This window comes from Diadema antillarum, unplaced genomic scaffold (assembly GCF_040938485.1).
Source record: "Diadema antillarum isolate AM-2024a unplaced genomic scaffold, OU_Dant_1.0 seq00000682_RagTag, whole genome shotgun sequence".
Taxonomy (NCBI): Eukaryota; Metazoa; Echinodermata; class Echinoidea; order Diadematoida; family Diadematidae; genus Diadema; species Diadema antillarum.
The window spans coordinates 2,206,832-2,226,590 of NW_027271587.1; the positions used below are offsets into that span (position 1 = coordinate 2,206,832).

At 38.9% G+C, this 19,759-nt stretch overlaps 1 protein-coding gene across 1 annotated transcript; it reads right to left on the reverse strand.

Moving 5' to 3' along the window:
- Window positions 1-8,084: 8,084 nt before the first annotated feature.
- LOC139737140 (eukaryotic translation initiation factor 1A, Y-chromosomal-like) lies at window positions 8,085-13,829 on the reverse strand. Its single transcript, XM_071647818.1, has 5 exons — window positions 13,702-13,829; window positions 11,504-11,587; window positions 10,561-10,664; window positions 9,988-10,224; window positions 8,085-9,025 (listed from the first exon to the last, which is right to left on the reverse strand). The coding sequence occupies exons 1-5, from the start codon at window positions 13,715-13,717 to the stop codon at window positions 9,020-9,022; spliced, it is 447 nt and encodes a 148-aa protein (XP_071503919.1). The 5' UTR covers window positions 13,718-13,829; the 3' UTR covers window positions 8,085-9,019.
- Between the last annotated feature and the right edge of the window lie 5,930 nt (window positions 13,830-19,759).

Below are 19,759 nucleotides of genomic sequence, written 5' to 3' on the forward strand. Positions count from 1 at the left end.
TGCATTTTAACAAAACACTTCAGACATGTGCCAAGAAAATGAAAAGAGTACAACTCATACACCTTTCTACAGGAAAATATAATGCAAAAAAGATCCCAGATTTTCAAATGTTTCTCACATATGTCCATTCATCAGTTGTTACAGTGGTTATATTGGTCACATGAAAACTCCAATGCTTCTCTGATACATTATCTATGAAGCACTCTGGTTTTCATGAAGTGGCACAAAATAAAGACTTTTTTATACATGTACTTTTTATGGTACAAAAGTGCCATCATATCAAAGATGTAGTTATTTTTTCCTTTAGCTTTGTTGTTGTTGGTGATGTTTTTAGGGGGGTCTAGATCAAAGATTGATGAACTGGGGAAAATGTGGAGGAGGAATGAAATAATTTAGAGCACAGAATTTTTGGTGCCAATTTACAATGATGTCCTAGATAAATACATAGCATATGACTAAGCCTCAATCGTGAGTTTGTGGGTTTATTCATTGACAAGAAGTACTTTGTAAGAGCTCCTCCGAGAAGAAGAGCAGGTGCTTTGTGGCTTACTCAGTTAATTTTTACTCATCCTGTTCATTCCACTTCTATTATAATTTGTTGATTGACAGACAGGAGGTAGTGGGTAAGTTAGACAAATTCTCCCCCTTTGACATGTGAAATTATGTACATTGTGAAAATGTAAATAAATCCTTTTGAAGGAAACATGCAAACTAAATCTTATTTGCCTGAATTTCATTTTTTTTTCCCCTTTGCCCGTCTGCCCTCTCAAACCATGGTAGACACAAACAGCCTCATAAAAGTTTAAAAATCCCTCTGGGTCAATACAATGCCCCGCACAAATCCTTCTCTTCCTCCTGCTCAACTCTTTATGTGTCATGTTCGCACATCTGACTCAGTCGACTATGGTGTGCCAAGTTCGCATATTTTGCTCAAGCGCGTAACCCCGCCCAAACCCATCGATAGATTGCCATAAGCCAGAATACAATGAAAGCTTCACTCACAATACTAAACCTGACACAGATGTCAACCTGGCAAAAGATTTCACAAGTGTTGTCCTCGTATGGAGTCATTTGGATTTTTTGAGATGATTAACAAAGTTGTGATATATGTTTATGAGTGGTGTACCTGACGTGTAGCAAAAACATACAACTTGTATTAGTCCTTGCCTGGTCGTAGGTACCCTCTAAAGGACAAATGAAAGTTAGACAGAAGTCATGACACTGCCTACAGATGAATTCACTCCCAGGCGAGTGCAAATCGTGTGGAAGATATGCAGGGTTTATTGTATGTATAAGTAGGCTTTGTAGTACAGAAATCAGAATGCACTTCCAGTCCATGTTCAATTTCAATTTTTAGTAAATGAATGAAATCACACAAATGGAAGGATGTAAACTTCATCCCACTTGGACATCAAGTTTGTAAGTTTTACAGTTTCATAGAACAATGATGTTGTAAAACTAGAAACATTCGCAGCATGAAACTTTTGCGAATTGTCACTGGTATTTTTCACATACAGTGTTTCGTGTAGAAAAAGAAAACAACTTACGCTTGCATTACACTTTCATGAATCCTTGCTCCTTGTGAAATTCGCAAAAGTTTCATGCGTGTGGAAATTTTTGGTTTTACAGTATGAGGACCACCCATTCAAATCAGATGAGGTAAGCCTTTTATTTCACCAGTCCATCATTAGTCTGCGCACAAATTCACAAAAATCACCTGTGGAATAATCGAAGAGCAAAACCTAGTGTCTTTCACGTCAAATCATGTGTTTTATGTTGCACTATCTCAACCATGATAACTTTTAGGGCTTAGGGTACATATATTGTAAGGTAAGGTATCGTAAGGTTTTATAGGGGCTTTATAGGTAAATAAGACCCCCCCCCCCCCAAAAAAAAAAAAAAAAAAAAAAAAATTATGATACATGAGATGTTGCCATTATCACCTGTAATTTATGTAATTCTCATGGAATTCATATCTACATAATTATGTACAGTTTAATGAGATCATGACATCACCATTACACCTCCTGTATACACCATATAGGCCTACTGTATTTGGGTTCATAATTTTAGTGAATTGCACAAGTTGAGTGCTATCCAATTTTGAACAAGCGAAAATATTTACTCTGATCCAGACATGAATGCGATGTGCATGTGTGCATTTCTCCATCCACTGCTGTACTCCACGGTCACAAAATTGTCTCTGTCTGCAAAAAAAAAAATAGACTCGCCATAGAAATATATGGCATATACAGTGATTCATTAAAAGACACCACAGTATAATGTGAACAATTTCACAGCAACATCTGACAACATTATGGACAGATTTTTTTGTGTATAATTACACAAGAAAATGTGAAATACCACCTTTACTCGTATATAAGTCCCTATTTTCAAATTCATGAAGGCCCACTCAAGATTTGAATGGCAAGTCACCCAAGTAGTCAGCTGTTGGATGCATTGACAATACATGTACTTCTACAGACATCGAACTTTTTCATCATGTGGCTGTATGTTGCACCAAACAAGTTTGTTGGATTCCTGCCATTTCTGGAAAAAAAAAAGGAAAAAGAAAACATGTGACTCATCCTGGCGTCAGTCAAACTTGCCACTCTATCAAAACACCCAATACTCACTGAACCAGCATTTCACTCTTGCATTTCCATTCGAGTTCAGCCCTTAATATTGGTCTGACGCCCCCCCCCCCCCCACATCCAACTGTCGCTTACATTGCAGTGTTGCTACAGTATCCACCAGTACCCAAATCCTGTGTGAGGTTTGTGTGTCACCAATCAAAATACATAGTAGCCACAATGTGTCGTATCCCGATTTCCTTCATAATTCCGTATGTCCCCCCAAAAAATTACAACGGGACCCTATTTCAGGGTATGAAACTATAACTCATTGCCCACATCTTACAGAAAATTCCATTCGATTTGCTTCAGTGGTCAAAGAGGAATGAGGAATTTTGTTGAGCATATGTCGGGAATCTCTTCCCTCCAAGTTCTGTCTATTGTGTTCACACACGAGAGCATCCAAGTGCTAAACTTGGAAGAATCAGACTCATGACATGCTTTACAACAATCCACATTTCTCTGTGACCGCTTAACCAAATGGAATGAGGTTTTCTGTAAAATAGAGCTAAGATGTTATATTTTAAGACCCTGACGTAGCATTTAGACAGTTTAATCATATTGGGTGTTGTCAATGCGAAAATCTGATTGTAATTTTTTGGGGGACTCTGGGTGCGTTCGAGCGCTCTCCTAAAGCGAACTGTACCAGACCGTATCCGCGCCAGAGGAGCACCCGAACGCTCCTAAAGTGTACCATACCATACTGTACCGAGTCAAAAGTGGACCACTTCCCAACGTGCTCCAAAAGTGTACCAAAGCATACCAAAAGTTTGTTGTAAAGCAAGCGCGTATCATGCGCATACGTCACAATGGAAAGACATCATTTTCTTTGTTCGGGACAGCTGTAAGTTGTTCAAGCGCCAGGTGGATGACATTCTTGCTTCAAAAATGCGTGACCTTTTCTAAAAACAACTCGCGAGGTACGCTTTCTCGACAGAGTGCTCAAACGCTTCAAAACTGGCACAGTTCGGTACGGTACGCTTTGGTTCAGTTCGCTTTGGTTTGCTTTAGAGCGCTCGAACGCACCCTTACTGTACATGTAGAAGTGAATTTTGGAATTCAAGGACCCCTCCCCTCCTCCCCCCCCCCCCCCCCCCCCCAACACACACACATAACACCACCACCACAACAACAGCAAAAAACAAAAAAATACATGTACATTAAAAAGAAACAGGCCTAAAGAGAGTAGACCGAGGTAGGTAGGAGAGAAGTCTTCCGAAAGTAAATTAACATTTATGTCTGACTTTTCACAAATTGGATCAGCACAGGGTAGTCAACCTCACGAGTCCATTCCGTTGGGACTAGCTTGCCAAGAAATCCAGATGTTTTCGATTCAGCAAGCGCTGAGGGCATTGACTGCTCAGTGACTGCCATTCCCCCTACTTCAATAGCTCAGACTTGCTTCTGTCTTGCCTTTACTAAACCACAGCCAGTCACATTATTATTTTATTTGGCAGAAAACATGTAATACATAATCAATTACAAAACTCAAAATAATCAATCAATACACTAACACAAAAATACCCAAACACTGAATGCAATTGACAGGGCTGCCAGGCATTGGGCAAAGTTAACTAAATAACTGTAGTCCGCGGACCGCCCTAACCTATATCCCTTCCAGGCGCATTTAGAGTTACAGATTTATGTACCACTGATTATCATAATAAAATATTCATAACTGTACCTTTTGAATCTCTTACATAAAAATACAAACTATGTAAAAATCCTTATACAAACTGTATTTCACAATATCAAATCACAATTTACAAACTCATGATCACACCGATAAAAGCACAAATCCTGACAAGGAGGGTGAAAACTTTTGAAAGGGGATACAATTTGCATCTGAGTCTACCTACATGTGCATGGAAATCAGCTCTGTCATTTAGGAGTGTGTTTGATTCGACCACCCTACATTACCATATACATTGTAAGTGTAATAGATTTTAGTGCTGTGTACTAGTGTTTAGTGCTACATCATCATCATCATCGTCATCATTTATCATCATTATCATTCTCATCATCAATCATACAATCATACCGTTTCCATTCTAATGACTATGGCAAAAAAAAAAGATGTGTACCATGTATGCAGCTGTGAGAATGACGTGATAAAATTAATTTAATGGTACAGTAAACCTCGCATGAGTCGAAGCTCTCGGGACTGACGAAAATGCGTCGACTTAAGTGAACTTCGACTCTCGCGAGAGTTGACTTTTTTTTCGACTCACAGTTATGTACATGTACATTTGCATGCATGTGTGTGTATGTGTGTGTGTGCGTGCGTGTGTGTGTTGCATTCAATTTAATTTGTCTGTTCTTGAAGATAATGTTCTTATTTTGTTCTAAATTGAACATGGAATTTGTATCAATACTAGTAGTTACTAGTAAACGTAGTTCTGAGAATGTCTGCGCTAATGTGGCAATGTGCATGTGCTATGTCTATGGTACAACATGGGTAGCCATCTCTGTCAACCTACCCTGAGACAAACACTCTCCCAGGCCCATCCCACCTCCATTGAACAAAACTACTAGTATACAGCCAGCCCACTTGGCCTGTCACTAAAATATTAAAGCAGCGAATTGGTTGACCAAGGAGTTCTGGCTTGACATGGATAAAGTATGGATGTGCTGTGTGTATGGATAAAGTATGGATCGATGTGCTGTGTGTATACATGTATACATCTATTGTGTATGTATTCGACATGCGTGCGGAGCGTTACGTTGAGTGTGCATGCTTACCTGCAGCAGGTCAGCGACATGCCGATTTTTTTGTTCTCCTCTATATGTAATGAGAATGCCAGACAAATCTTCTTCGGCTATGTTTTACTTCGACACAGCCGAAATTCGACTCTCGTACTTCGGCTTATCCAAATATTTCTTAGAGAAAATACATAGGGAAAAATCGGGACTTTTTATTTTGCTTCGAGTTAAGTGATTTTCGACTCACTCGACGTCGACTTATCCGAGGTTTACTGTATTTTGAAGTGAAAGATATTCGTTTGACCATCTTTTGAAAATTTCATACTGCTACATGTATTATTAACTAGAGAAAACGCACATAAATTCATTAACAGATATCTGAATGATGATATTGGGACCTGAATTTTTACTGCGTTGTTACAGGAACTTCGTTATAACTGGAGTGCACTATACACACATGTAATTTACTTGGTTTTATAAATGAAGACCAAATGCAAACAAGAATTTGAATATCCACAATGAGCAATATGTTTTCAGTTTATTTTTCATACACATATTTTTATAAAATGTAGTCAACTTTGCTTTAAACTTATGCTTTGGGACTGACAAAAAAAAAAGATCCTCTTCCAAAAATCAGAGGATAGCTCTCAAAATTACTTCCATCATTCCTCATGCAGTGGGAAGTGTGAAAAAACGCAAACGAAAATGTAGTCCTTGATGCAAACTGACATTTACTTGGAGTCCTAAGAGTCGGGGGGGGGGGGGGGGGGGGGGGGGGGAATTGCCAAGCACTGATTTTCTCAAATTTTTCCATCGTCAAGTCAAGTGAATCATGCAGTCAATTAAAGAAGAAAAATGTATACTGTATGAGCTGTAATTTTCGAGTACAGATATTTTCATCAGATGTTGTTTTCGCGAATTGACACTGATGCTATCATAAGTGCACTATTACCCTTGCGCATGGCGACATTTCCGGGTGTTGTTAAATTCATGGTCCAACAGTGATTTGCGAAAATAACAGCTTACCGGTATATAGTATTCTGACAAAATAACTTAAAATCTATGTTGCATATCCATTCACAAGATTGTTTTGTTTTTAGTTTCCTCTACAGGAATAAAATTGATAATGAAATCCAAAACAGAATATCTTGGGAAATTAAATCTGCTTCATCAGCTAAATATCAATTTTGCAATACATGTATTTAAGTTGACACCTTTCATCTTTCTTAAGACGAGACACATTGCAATATACATAAACACATCAATCGCAAAATAATATGGTACTAAAAAGGAAAAAAGAGTCATCAATACTTTTTTTATCTGGACAATAAATACAGTTGTATGATTGTGATTTTCTCAATTTCAAGAAGACAACAGGAGTTGTCTTTAGCAAGCCAAATTTTCAACCAGAACACATCCAGATCAGCACACTATACATCGAAGTATAACTATGATTATGCACAGGCCTTTCAAGCAAAGTAACACTTCCGTGTACATGTATTTCCCTAAATTATTTTCAGGACCAGTTTCATCTTCCTCATACGATACCTCTGATGAACGTTTCTTGATTGGTTTTTTTTTTAATGTATGTGAAAATGAAAAAAAAAACTACATTCATGGAGGTCAACTAAAGGGGAATGCAAAGTTACCACGTACAAGTGAAACAGACTAAAGAAAATAAATGAGACTTTGCCCTAAATCATCCATTCCTATCATGACAAAACTTGATGACGCTCCTTTCAGATATCAGACATGAAGACACAAGTATCTATACAAACTGTCCTATGCACACAGGTAATTTCCTACAGATTACAGAGAATATATAATGAAAATAATTGCATACACGCATGTGCATGTAGAGAAAAGTATGAAATGACATGAAAATGGTGACACAAGACATAGAAACATTATGCATTAAGTTGCCAATTTGGAGAGCAGAGCAGCACACAGGCCGGAGGTGAAGACTGAGGTTTGGCTTTCTAATGGTACAAGCAGAAATATTCAATCAGCGACACTGGTTCAACTTGACAGTTTTTAAGAGATGCTTCAGTCGCAATGTTTTTCTTCAGCTCCAGTAAGCATCATCCCATGAGCCTCTTGCACCTCATTCTTAATACTAACATTAAAATTATGATAATAATTGTGATTTACATAGCACATAACAATTACTCATCAATTCTCAAAGCAGGACAATTTCCTTTTTGCAGACATTCTCGTTTATATTTTTCAGTTAAATACACCTTAGCGCCTGCTGCTTTTTGTGCACTTCAAAGACAATTGTACTAGTCTCCTGTGTTTAACTGACAGCAGATCCACAAAGAAAGGAGAAAGTGCAAACTTGATTTTACTTTGCAAATATGATGACATTTGGGGGAAAAGAAAAAATGCATTTATTATTCTTTGATTCCCCAAACCCTGCATTTGTTTGTTTGTATGTCTGCAGTTTTGATGTCAACTGAACTTTTCATAATTTGGTGTACAATTTGTTGACTAAAGTCAGAGGAACGTTGATTACATTGCCAGCAGTCATTCAGATTTTGTCAAAGGCATTACAAAAAGTCTTGTATATTCAACATGGCTTATATTTCAAGAAGATCAGGTTTATACAAATGTATTCTTATTCACGAAGTAACTTCAACCTTGTCCCACAAAATAAATTAAAGGGGTTTCACCAACATACTAATTTATTCTCCATTATAATTCTGAATTTTTTTTTTATTACAGTTTTGCTTGGCGAGGTCCACAACAGTCATCTTAGTAGAATAAAGGACTGCCGTATCAAGTCCCCACATGCTAACATATTTGTGGCATCATCAGTGGAAGAAAATGACACAGAACTTTCACATGCTGCCGGCTTCACTGCATCGGAGAGAATCCACCTTGTCCCCAATAATGATCTTCACGCGACATCCACATCTCCCTTCAGAAGGCTCCTACCAATAGACATGTTGATCGATTGTTTAGCTCCTCCATGGCACGCATGCAGGCATATACTTCTCAGGCTACATGCATGGCTCTAATTTGTGTTTTACTGTAGGCATGCAAATTTGTGAAGTCAAAACATTTTTTTTTTGACTCCTGCAGAAAAGTTCAGTGTCTTGTGTGTTTCAGATGACATACAATGTCTTTGGCAGAACATGGTCTTCAAATTCCGCTGGCTGACTTGTGCAATGTGATTCAGCGAACAATTTTTCTAAAACTTCCTAAAATTTTCCTTTCAATATTACCTTAGATGCAATTCGTCCTTAAATAATTTGCTACACATTCCATTACTGGATGGGGCCTACAGAGCCTGAAAATACACAAATATTCAGCACAGCATATGGTCAGTGATGGAATTCTACCCTGGAAATGTCAACACATTGGTTATCTGGTCACTATGTGAGTATTGTTACGCCTTGTCTCCACAATGGTTATACAGGTGAATACCTCGCATGTGTATTCTAAAATATGTTTTCACTCATTCTGGCTTTCATGAAATGCAACTAAACTTCTTTGATATGTGACACCACACTTCAATGGAGCACAGTCTTGGGTTCATCTCGGTCTAAGAAGGCTCTCTTTTGTTCAGTGTACAGGCCCTTTATAGTAGCAGGTAGTCCCACAGGGAAAATCACATTGCACAAGTCTTGAGATCGAGGCACGCATTCCTACCATCTTGGCTGTCCTGGCATCTGACACTGCTATATCTGTTATATGGAGAGAAGAGAAAAGCAAAATCAGCAAACCAGTAGTGGAGTATTTCTGGTGAAAATCAGGTCAATTACAACAGATTACTCGTTTCAATTGGTGTGAAAGCTATGTGGAATCTCCCACATTGTATCATTATGCCATGAACAGATGCTGCAGTACACACTCATAAATATTCTAAGGTGTCAATAAGCATCAACAATGCTATGTTCATTTTTTTTTAAAATGAGGGGGGGGGGAATTATTTCACGTACACATAAAATACCACTTACGTAGTAGAAGATCAGAGGGATATTAATTCACCATGAGGCACATTAGGTACACTCTATGAATGAATTTTTTGTCATGCAACTTGTTGGCTATCTATTATTATTTCAATCTGAAACATCACAGCATGTATTTAAATCGTCCTTGCCCACAGTGTATTAAATAGCCATGCTCACAAAATCTAAACAGAATTTTGCAAGATGCTAATATGAAATCCAAAGACACTCAACGATGACATAAAAGAAAATAAAGATGCTATGCCTTCAACCTTCACTAATTTGTGTGCCAAGAAGATAATATTATTATTAATTACACTTCCGATGATTCATCAACTAAGATATATAGTGACAATGGAGGAGCTGTGATACCTCAAGTTGTATGGGCATGTGGGTGTCAGGATAGGTCTGGGCTCAATATCCAAGACAAGTTTCTGGCTCTAATAGTCATGTTTTTACACTAGAGATCATTCAATATCTCTTCTCTGTACCTCCTATTATTACTGGGTCCTTCAGTGCAACAGAACAGAAGTCTTGCAAAGAATGAATTTAGCCTTATCCGAAAGTGCATCCTACTTTCGAATACACTCACTACAAATTGGTTCTATACACACGTTAACAAATGATCAGGACTAATTAGACCCCACATTATCGCTGATGTTACCACATGAGAAAAAACACATTGCAAATACACTCACTCCTGCAATGTCGTCCCCTATTTCATCATCAAAGCCTTGGTCATCGAACGCCACATCATCGTCCTCGTTCTCCTGGCCAAATGTGACAGACTCGTTGATCTTGGCCGTCTCAGGCAGCTCGCCATACATCTTGAGGTTCCTGGCCTCGTCCACATTGTACTTGAGGATGACATCGGCTTTCTCATCTTGGTAGTCACGGAGACCAATGAGGATGATGTCACCCTGGTTGATCCATACCTGAGTTGCAACAAAACACAGGTCTCTAATTGAGCCTGCTCAGTTTACTATTGACTGAACTATAAATTTTGCAAATTCCAGTTGCGAGTGTGACTCATAATGAATTATGTTCCTAATTTTGACATTTATGAAAGAACAACAAAATTAAAGTTTCAGTTGTCTTTACACCAAATGTGTGACACAGCACTGATATTTCTTTGCCAGAAGCTATACATGCACTTCCTCCAAGTTTCCAGATTTTAGCTATTTTTTTTTCTTTTTACTCATGAGGCCTTGATGTCAACTTAGTCTTACTTTTTTTTTCTTAATTTCTCTCTGATGTGAACTTTGTCTTACCTTCTTTCTTAATTTCCCTCTGATGTGGCACAATCTTTTCTTTCCATCGAAGCACAATGCCTCTAATCTGCCATTTCCGAGCATTTTGATGACCTGTGCATATTCTGCAGATATCATAGAAAATAAAAGGCTATAATATTCAAAATGCACAAATGAGTACAAGGAAAGAGGACATCAAATTGCTGCATTGCACCTGAAATTTTCAGAACTTTTCACTGTTAGACATTTTATTATCAACTTGACTATGAAAGAATGACTTTCCCAAATATTTGTCTAATGTCAGGCTTACATGTACAAATTTGTACCTGTGGTATGGCAAAGAGAAGGCAAGCAATCAGTACTGAATTCAGCATTTCTACCATTAAATTTTTACATTAGCTGTAAGATACAGCTTGGAAATGATTTGTTGGGGGTATTTATCTATTTTTATCTATATTTTTTTAATGTTTTTTTTTTTCCAGTCAGAGATTTATGCATAAGTGTGCATGGAATTGTACACAAATCCAGAACCTCAGTATCAGCATTGGTTTCATACCTGGATGGCACTGAGCAGTTCTTGCGTACTCGCCTTTGGGGACAAAGACTGACCATCACTTACATGCAATTAGTTATTGCTTAATAGTTTTACATCTATGTACAAACTGTAGCTATGTAGAGTACTTTGGGAATTTGAATACAGGCCACTGAATTTTAAGTATTTATTGACCAATCTGATTTGTGATTTACCAAGCATCTTGTCACTCTCTTCAAGCCTAGTGGAAAGGGAACAGAATACAAGAAGATACTACAAATCAGTATTTTGGACATGTTGAACTCAAGCATTATCAATACCACCATCATTCTTTAAACACAGTTCTTGATATCAAATGTTACAAACCTGAAGATTTAACAATGTTTCTTTTTGATACTTTTTTTTTTTGGGTGGGGGGGTGTGCCTCCTTACCTTGACCATCCTCCTTGAACACCAGCTCACGCTTCTCCGATTCATTCTCATTCTTTCCCCTTCTCCTGTTTTTACCTCCCTTTCCTTGGAAACAGAAAGAAAAGAGTACATGTGCATAAATGAATGGAAAATGTACACTTGAAAAAGAATTCTCCTACATGTAAATGAAATATCAATTATTCACATGGTTGTAAGGAATATTTTTCTGTGTAGGCTGTATGAAAAGTCATATTTGGTTTTTTTCAGGCTAAGGGGTCTAATAAATAAACATCCTATCAAAGCAAGAAGATATTAGACGACTAAAACAAATTCACTGCTTGTATAAAGAACTTCTGCAGATTTTTACTCTAAACATTTATGATTCAAATTACTTCAGCAGTACACACAGTAAACACACTACTGACTGGTATAGTAGTGTAGTGTAAAGTCTGGAACGGAATGACTGTCCATACATCCATTTACATGCAATTATTTAATAATGGAGTACACTGAATCAACCCTTCTAAATGAAACAATAATAAGTTCACAGAACACTGAAATTGTACATTATGAATGTAATTTACTCAACTAGTACGGGTAGAGTAGTAGTACTAGTAGGGTATACATCCCCAGTATTCGGTCACTTAAGCTTTTTTGCAATATTTTTCAAACTGAAATAATACATACATACATCATATCTACAGCAATGTATGTGAAATATATCAAGTTCCTTTAATCTCAACTTTCATTTTGTTAAATATCTCACAGAATTGCACAAAATCCTGAAATATTTCACCTTGAAAATTCCCCAGTATACGGTCACCGGCACCAGTATTCGGTCACGCGATGTGCGCGTTCAAAGTCAATGCGTGTTCAAGGCAGCTGAAAAATGCGCGCGCGCGCTACCTTGTTGGCGCAAATTTGCATCGGGGACGTTGCGGCGACCATTGGTGACCGAATACTGGGGCCTCGGCACTTGCATTCAACCCTTGTACATTGAGACACTGTATCGGCACGTACAGAAATTTTGTTTTTCTTTTGCGTTTTTGAGGATACCATTACACTCCAAGCTTGCGATAAGCAAAAAATCCCGCGAGAGAATGGCTATTTCTCTATTTTTAGCGCTTTTACGGCGACCCGTACTCTTAAAACTGGGCCTTATCCGCGCACGCTTTTGGAAAGTAGCGCCGATTCTGCACTTTTGACGGTAAAATTTGGGATTTTGGATGGATTTTTTTGAGGGGGCTGAGGGAGTTTCCTGTTGTGAATGAGTGTGCAAGTATGTGAATCAATGTGATTTGCGTGTGTTGTGACAGTTGAACTTACTGGCTGGTGACTAGTGATAAGTGACCGAATACCGGTAGCTGACTGAATACTGGTGCCCTTACCCTAGTAGTAGATTACAGATAGAGATTACAATAGGTGAAACACACAAAAAATTCAAACATGATACATGGCGGCACATGCCATGTCATAAACTCATTTAACGTTAACGCTAGTCATAAACTCATATCATTCACATTAGGCTAGGGCCTACCATAAAAAATTAGATTCTAATAAACATGATAAATTATTACAATTCCGTGACTCAACAACACGTACGCAACTTACGACAACAGGTAAAGGTGGTACAGTACGTACAGGTAGCACACTGGTACTGTGAAAGTAGTATTGTACCACAATGGCGATACCTTTTTTGTGTTAACTAAGCCCTGGTAACTTTACGATCCCCATCCGGCCCCAGATCCAACCGTGCCTACTACACCACCGACCACTGTTAATTATCTACTGACACTAGTCTACAGTACTGTAGCGCACAGTCTCTGTAACGTTAGAGATTCTCTGTAACTTGTTAGGACGTGAGAATGAGTTTCCCGACGCGACGTGAACACATTCAATATGGCACGTTCGATTCACATAGATTCTACGTGAAGAAGTACCCATTCTATGACGGAGAGCTAAATCATAATCATACAATATGTCTGTAAGTACTGTACTACTGTATATTTTACTATCTACTGCAAGGAAATTGGTAAAAGTTTACTCATCAGACAGTAAATTTACCGGTACTAGAAACCAGACCAGATCTAACGTTAGTAGTCATTTCTAATTGTGCCATCACACTACACAGGCATCGATAAGCAAAATGCAAACTGTTCCTAACCAGACCTCTGCCACATTCACGAGATTATCTTCGAACTATTGTAACAAACGCTTACCTTTGTTTTTGGGCATAGTGTGTATTTGTCGTAAAACAACTGATCAAACTTGGAAGCAAAGTCTCAGGGTGTTAACCAGAGTTTGACGTTTTATTTCTGTCAGATAACCAGCGAATGCGTAGCCTAGGCCTATAGAAGCACGCAGTAACTGTCCGTAGCTAGCCTCGCTATTAGAATGAATGGATTTCCGTATGTGTGCGTACGGTACGCAAACGAGTACCCGTGTAGCTAGCAATACTGGTTGCGCGGTTGTATCACACCATGTAGCTACAACACCATACACCAAGCCAAGGCAGTCATTGATCACACACAATACACATTGCATGCAGTGCACTAGTGAGCACACGTGAGTGTATGACTGGTATTGCGCGCGTTTCTGCATTAAAATGGAAATTCGTCATTTTTGACTCTCAAAGCCTGGGGTTTGACGCTCTCTGAATGTAAAGACCATGCTCAATCAGTTGGATATTTAATAACTACAACGTATGGCTAACAGCAATATCATGCTTTCATTGCGCAAGAAAAGTTTGCTCGGTATTGTGGGCATGCATTTCCTGGGTGATGCATGCGCTCATATGGAAAATACAATGTATAGGGAAACTGCCAACATACGAATAAATCTGCAAGTCACCAGTATTGGTTGTATTTTTAAATTTTATGTTCGATAGAAGTATTCTCCATAACTTTGTGAGGTTTTAAGTCTTATTGCTCTCATGGATTTTGCTTCCGGCAAGGATTTCATAATACCGTAATAATCTACATCATGTCTTTGTCTTGAGATGAAATCAGAATCAGAAAAAAAAAACTGTAAAGTTACTGAAAACAGCCTATTTAATTAAAAAGCGGGCCAGTGGAGTAAAAGATAAAAATGGAGTCACAGGGACCTTAAAGTATGATGAAATGAAATGAAATGAAATTTAGATAAATTCAAATTGAATTATATTCGATCAGATTAAATCAAATGTATAGTTGATATAGATTTATGAATTAGATTATCCTAATTCTCCCTGTCTTCAAATGTATGTTCATATACACTTTGAAATATATTGATTCTTATATCATATTATTTGAAATAGATATTTGAAATTGAAGTAGATTTGAAATGAATTGAATTGAATGGAGATTTTAATTTGATTAATTGTTGTTGTTTTTTAACATGATTGTACATAGGTTAAAAAAATACCTGCTCTGTTAGAATATCCAACCTGAGTGGTAGGCCCTATAGGCCTATAGTGCAATTTAACAAATGTAGATAATTTACAGATGTGTAATATATACGAAACGATAGATAATTATGCAACATACGGTTGATGTGATTCGAGGCCCGCTGTTGGTAGGCCTCAAAGCTACCGTGGATTGATGTATACGTCCTTTCCAAAATCCAGTATCGTCGTTTAAAAAGGCACCGAACGTTTATATTGTGGGTAAGGAAAGGAGAAAGAAGGTGTAAATGTATAGCTATGGAGAAAAGAAAAATTGGATAAAGGGAAATTCATTTATCACACCTGCATTGTAAACTCTTCCTTATATTATCATGATGTTCCCTCAACCAACCTTCCTTGTATGCCACTTTGCACATAGGCAATGGCGTAACTACGGGGGGGGGGGGCATGGGGGCACGTGCCCCCCCCCCCCCCCCAATCCGCTGGTTTAAAAAAAAAGAAAAAAAAAGAAAACTTACCAAAATGGTAATTCAAGGGTTAGTAAACTGCTTTTGAAATCGACATGAAAGGGTGATCAAGAAATAAGATATTTTTCTAAGATTTCTTGTAACCATAATTAAAGAGGGCTTGTGCCGAAAGGGTGGGTTGGGTGGTGGCGCGTCGCGTTAATGGGAACACCACCCTTCGTCCAAAGCCCCCCCCCCCCGGTTTTGCCGAAAGGGTGCGTTGGGAGCGTTGGATCGCGTCGCGTTGACTGGAACCCCACCCTTCGTCCAAAGCCCCCCCCCCCCCCCCCCCCCCGGTTTTGCCGAAAGGGTGCGCTGGTACTTTTTCTCATACAAAGCCCAAGCTATTTTGACCCTTCCCAGGCCCAAGGGGGGGGGGGGGGATTGTGCCCCTCCCTATATAACTTTGTTTTTGTTTGATGTTTCATCGTCATATTTGGCACATGGGTAGAGCAACTCATAGTCTACATGACCGCATACTTGATTTTTTTAAGGTCACACATAGAGGGCGCTATTTACCAACATATAAAGAAATACATAGGAAATATGCTAAAAACATGGTTTTTCTGTATAATTTCTTTATCCCCAGTATATATGTCTTATCATAGACCAATATTTTTCATATTTGCCACAAATGATCTGCAAGTCAAAGCTCATTATTTTTCATGGTTGAAATTTCTCAAGGTCACCACATGGGGGCGCTATTCATAACAAAATAAAGAAATACATTATGAGACCTGTGATGTATTGTTTGGGATAGGTACATGCATAGTTATCATATTTCATATTCCCATAATATCGGAATTTTAAGTTTGCAGATTGATAATGTGATAAAAAAATTATATTAGAGGTATAACTTGGGTGAAGGAATCAAAATGACACAAAATAGATGGCAATCTTTGGAAAATACTGTTATTTTCAAGTATCTCTATCATATCTATTGTTTTATGGCATTGTCACAGAAAAACAAAGGAAATAATAGGAAAAACACTTCAGGGCCATAATTACTTCACATTTTGCTCCTTCAGCAAATTTCAGCCAAGAAACGCCCATTTCATACATTATAATATGGTTAATTGCAATTGGAACAGAAAAATATGAAAATCTGACTGACATGGTTGCCATGGCAACCAGCAATATCAAATATAGCTAAATTATATAACCAAATGTTCGGAATAAGATCTTAGGAAAAGTCATCACATTTGGTTAAAACTGGGGCGAAGGAGTGGCGGATGAAAATCTGGTAGGGGGCAAAATGTGCCCCCCCCCCCCCCGGGCTTTATAGGGTTGAAAGACGAGTTTTGAATTTATATTTAACCAACTGATATTATACAACAAATAACAATTAGACCAAACAGTAATTGGACGAAATGATGACTAGACCAACTGGTTATTAGACCAACTGATATTAAACAGTCTATTAGACCAACTGGCTGTAATAGAGTGTAAACCGATCCGGACGATAGCCTCTTTGAAATGGTTGTTTGAAGGTTAAATATAAATTCAAAACTCGTCTTTTAATATTACATGAGAAAAAGTACCAACGCACCCTTTCGGCAAAACCGGGGGGGGGGGGGCTTTGGACGAAGGGTGGGGTTCCAGTCAACGCGACGCGATCCAACGCTCCCAACGCACCCTTTCGGCAAAACCGGGGGGGGGGGCTTTGGACGAAGGGTGGTGTTCCCATTAACGCGACGCGCCACCACCCAACCCACCCTTTCGGCACAAGCCCTTTGAAATGGTTGTTTGAAGGTTAGATATAAATTCAAAACTCGTCTTTTAATATTACATGAGAAAAAGTACCAACGCACCCTTTCGGCAAAACCGGGGGGGGGGGGGGGGGGGCTTTGGACGAAGGGTGGGGTTCCAGTCAACGCGACGCGATCCAACGCTCCCAACGCACCCTGTCGGCAAAACCGGGGGGGCTTTGGACGAAGGGTGGTGTTCCCATTAACGCGACGCGCCACCACCCAACCCACCCTTTCGGCACAAGCCATTAAAGGCATAATAGTGTGAAACATTGCATGTTCAACTAGAAATGTCGCTATGGCGACTGGTATGCCTCCGCCATAATGCATGATTCTCCTAATAGGTCTATAGTACATGTGGACAATGTGTGATTACATTTTCACAAAATTGGCAAAATATTAAAATGACATGTTTGTCACAAATGTATTGAATGTTTGCCTTCCTTGACCTATGTTTAATTGGATGAATAGGAGAGCATGTATTTGGGGATTTAAGAACTTTAACTTGACTTTGACCATTTCATAAGTTTATGCACTGAGTAATTTTCAAGGTATGGAGAAAAAGCGCAATTTCTGCATTGAACAGTAAATTGTTATCATTTTCATCTGGAGAAGCACTGTCAGGCAGAACATACATAAATTCAGCATGTACTAAGTTTCAAGATAACTTGAGCCACTTCCGAGATATGGAGGAAAAAAGTAAGTTCAGCACTTTCACTTGATCTTTGACCTTTTGACCTTTGACCTTCTTGGCAAAAAAAAAATCCCAGAGAATCTCTATTGGGTTAGACATGCATACATCAAGTTAAAAAAAATATATATATCCTGCTGGCATTGCATTTAGGGAAATAGTAAGATTTTGAAGTATTGCCCTTGACCTTTGACCCCATGAACCCTAAATTCCCTAGATAACCACTGCCAGTCAGTAGATGCATATACACTATGTTCCATGAAGATACCTTGAACAATTTCCAAGATACAGAGAAAAAAGTGAAATTTTAACATTTTACTTGACCTTTTGACCTTTGACCTTTTGACCTCATGACCCCAAACTTTCACCAGAGAATCTTAATTGGGTAGTACATGTATACACTAAGTTTCAAGAAAATATCTTCAGGCATCGCATAGATATGGGGGAAATAGTAAAATTTTAAGCATTTGACCTTGACCTTTTGACCTTTGACTTTGAGCATGTGCACCCAAAAGTTGATAGGCACAACTTCACCCCCTAATACACACACATGCCAAGTTTCATTAGGATACCTCAAAAGGTTTTGGTAGTTACCCTGTCCACAAAATTCATTACGGACGGACGGAAGGACGGACGGACGGACGGACAACCCGAAAACATAATGCCTCCGGCACCACTTCGTGGCGGAGGCATAAAAAGCCCGAAGCCGACAAAAGATTGTGATTCAGCGTGATTCCTGGTTGGCATTCTGAATATAAGCAGGATATGAGCAGTGTACTCAGAACTTCCGAACGGCAAAAAGAGTCGCTGCAATGTTGCGCAATGTGATGTAGAATGTACACCTTTGAACCTTGCGCTTCGTTATATCATGGAGCTACATGTTGTTTTACATACTATAGTCGATATTAAAATGCCTTGCATTGCCAATAATTACCTGGGCTATTTCCTAATTTTTCAATGAATATAAAACACACACACACACAAACACAATCGATTAGGGGATGCTCTATAAAGTGCAGATTTTGGACATCCTTCCCCTGCTTGGTCACTTCGACGCCCCCTCGCTGGTCATACCTCCCCCAATCATGAACATACTGTCACCCTTAACTACCATTGGCGTATCCGCCCCCCCCCCCCCTCTTAATTTCCAAAGCGAAAAATTTAGCTACAAACGTCAGTTTGGGGACTGTCAAATGTCAAAATTTTCAAGCTCGCTCGCTTCGCTCGCTCGCATTTAATCTTTATGCCATTCTCCTGATGTTGCTGCCTGGTAATTGCTAGCAGCTGCGTCCGGCGGTGAACCCCCCCCCCCCCTATAATATCCAAAGCGAAAATATATAGCTACAAACGGCAGTTCTTGGACTGTAAAATGTCAAAATTTTCAAGCTCGCTCGCTCCGCTCGCTCGCATTAATCATAATGCCATTCTCCTATGTCCATGCTGCCTGTAACTGCCAGGATTTGCGCCCGATGCGCCCCCCCCCCCCTTAATTTCCAAAGGGAAAAAATATAGTTACTAAAACGGCAGTTTTTGGACTGTAAAATTTCAAAAATTATCAAGCTCGCTTCGCTCGCTCGCATTTAATCATTATGCCATTTGTCACAAAATTAAATGTACACACTAGTAGTTATGTACACATACATGTATGATGTACTGTATGCCTGGCTGTTTTAATGTGTATGTACATAGGTGGACCAGATTAATGGAGAACATTCTATGCGGTATAGATATAGTACATACAGGCTGACCAGATCAGTGGAGAATTTTCTAGGTGGTATACAATGTAACTACACAGTACATGCATAAGAGGAAATACATTATAACTCACTCAATCTAGAATGATTTCACCCTTTCCAGAATTTTCTGGGAAGTGCTTACATATTTGGCTGAGTGAGGCACTGTCCCTGTAGCCCAATGTGATTGGTAGTTATTCTTGGTAATGATGTTTTG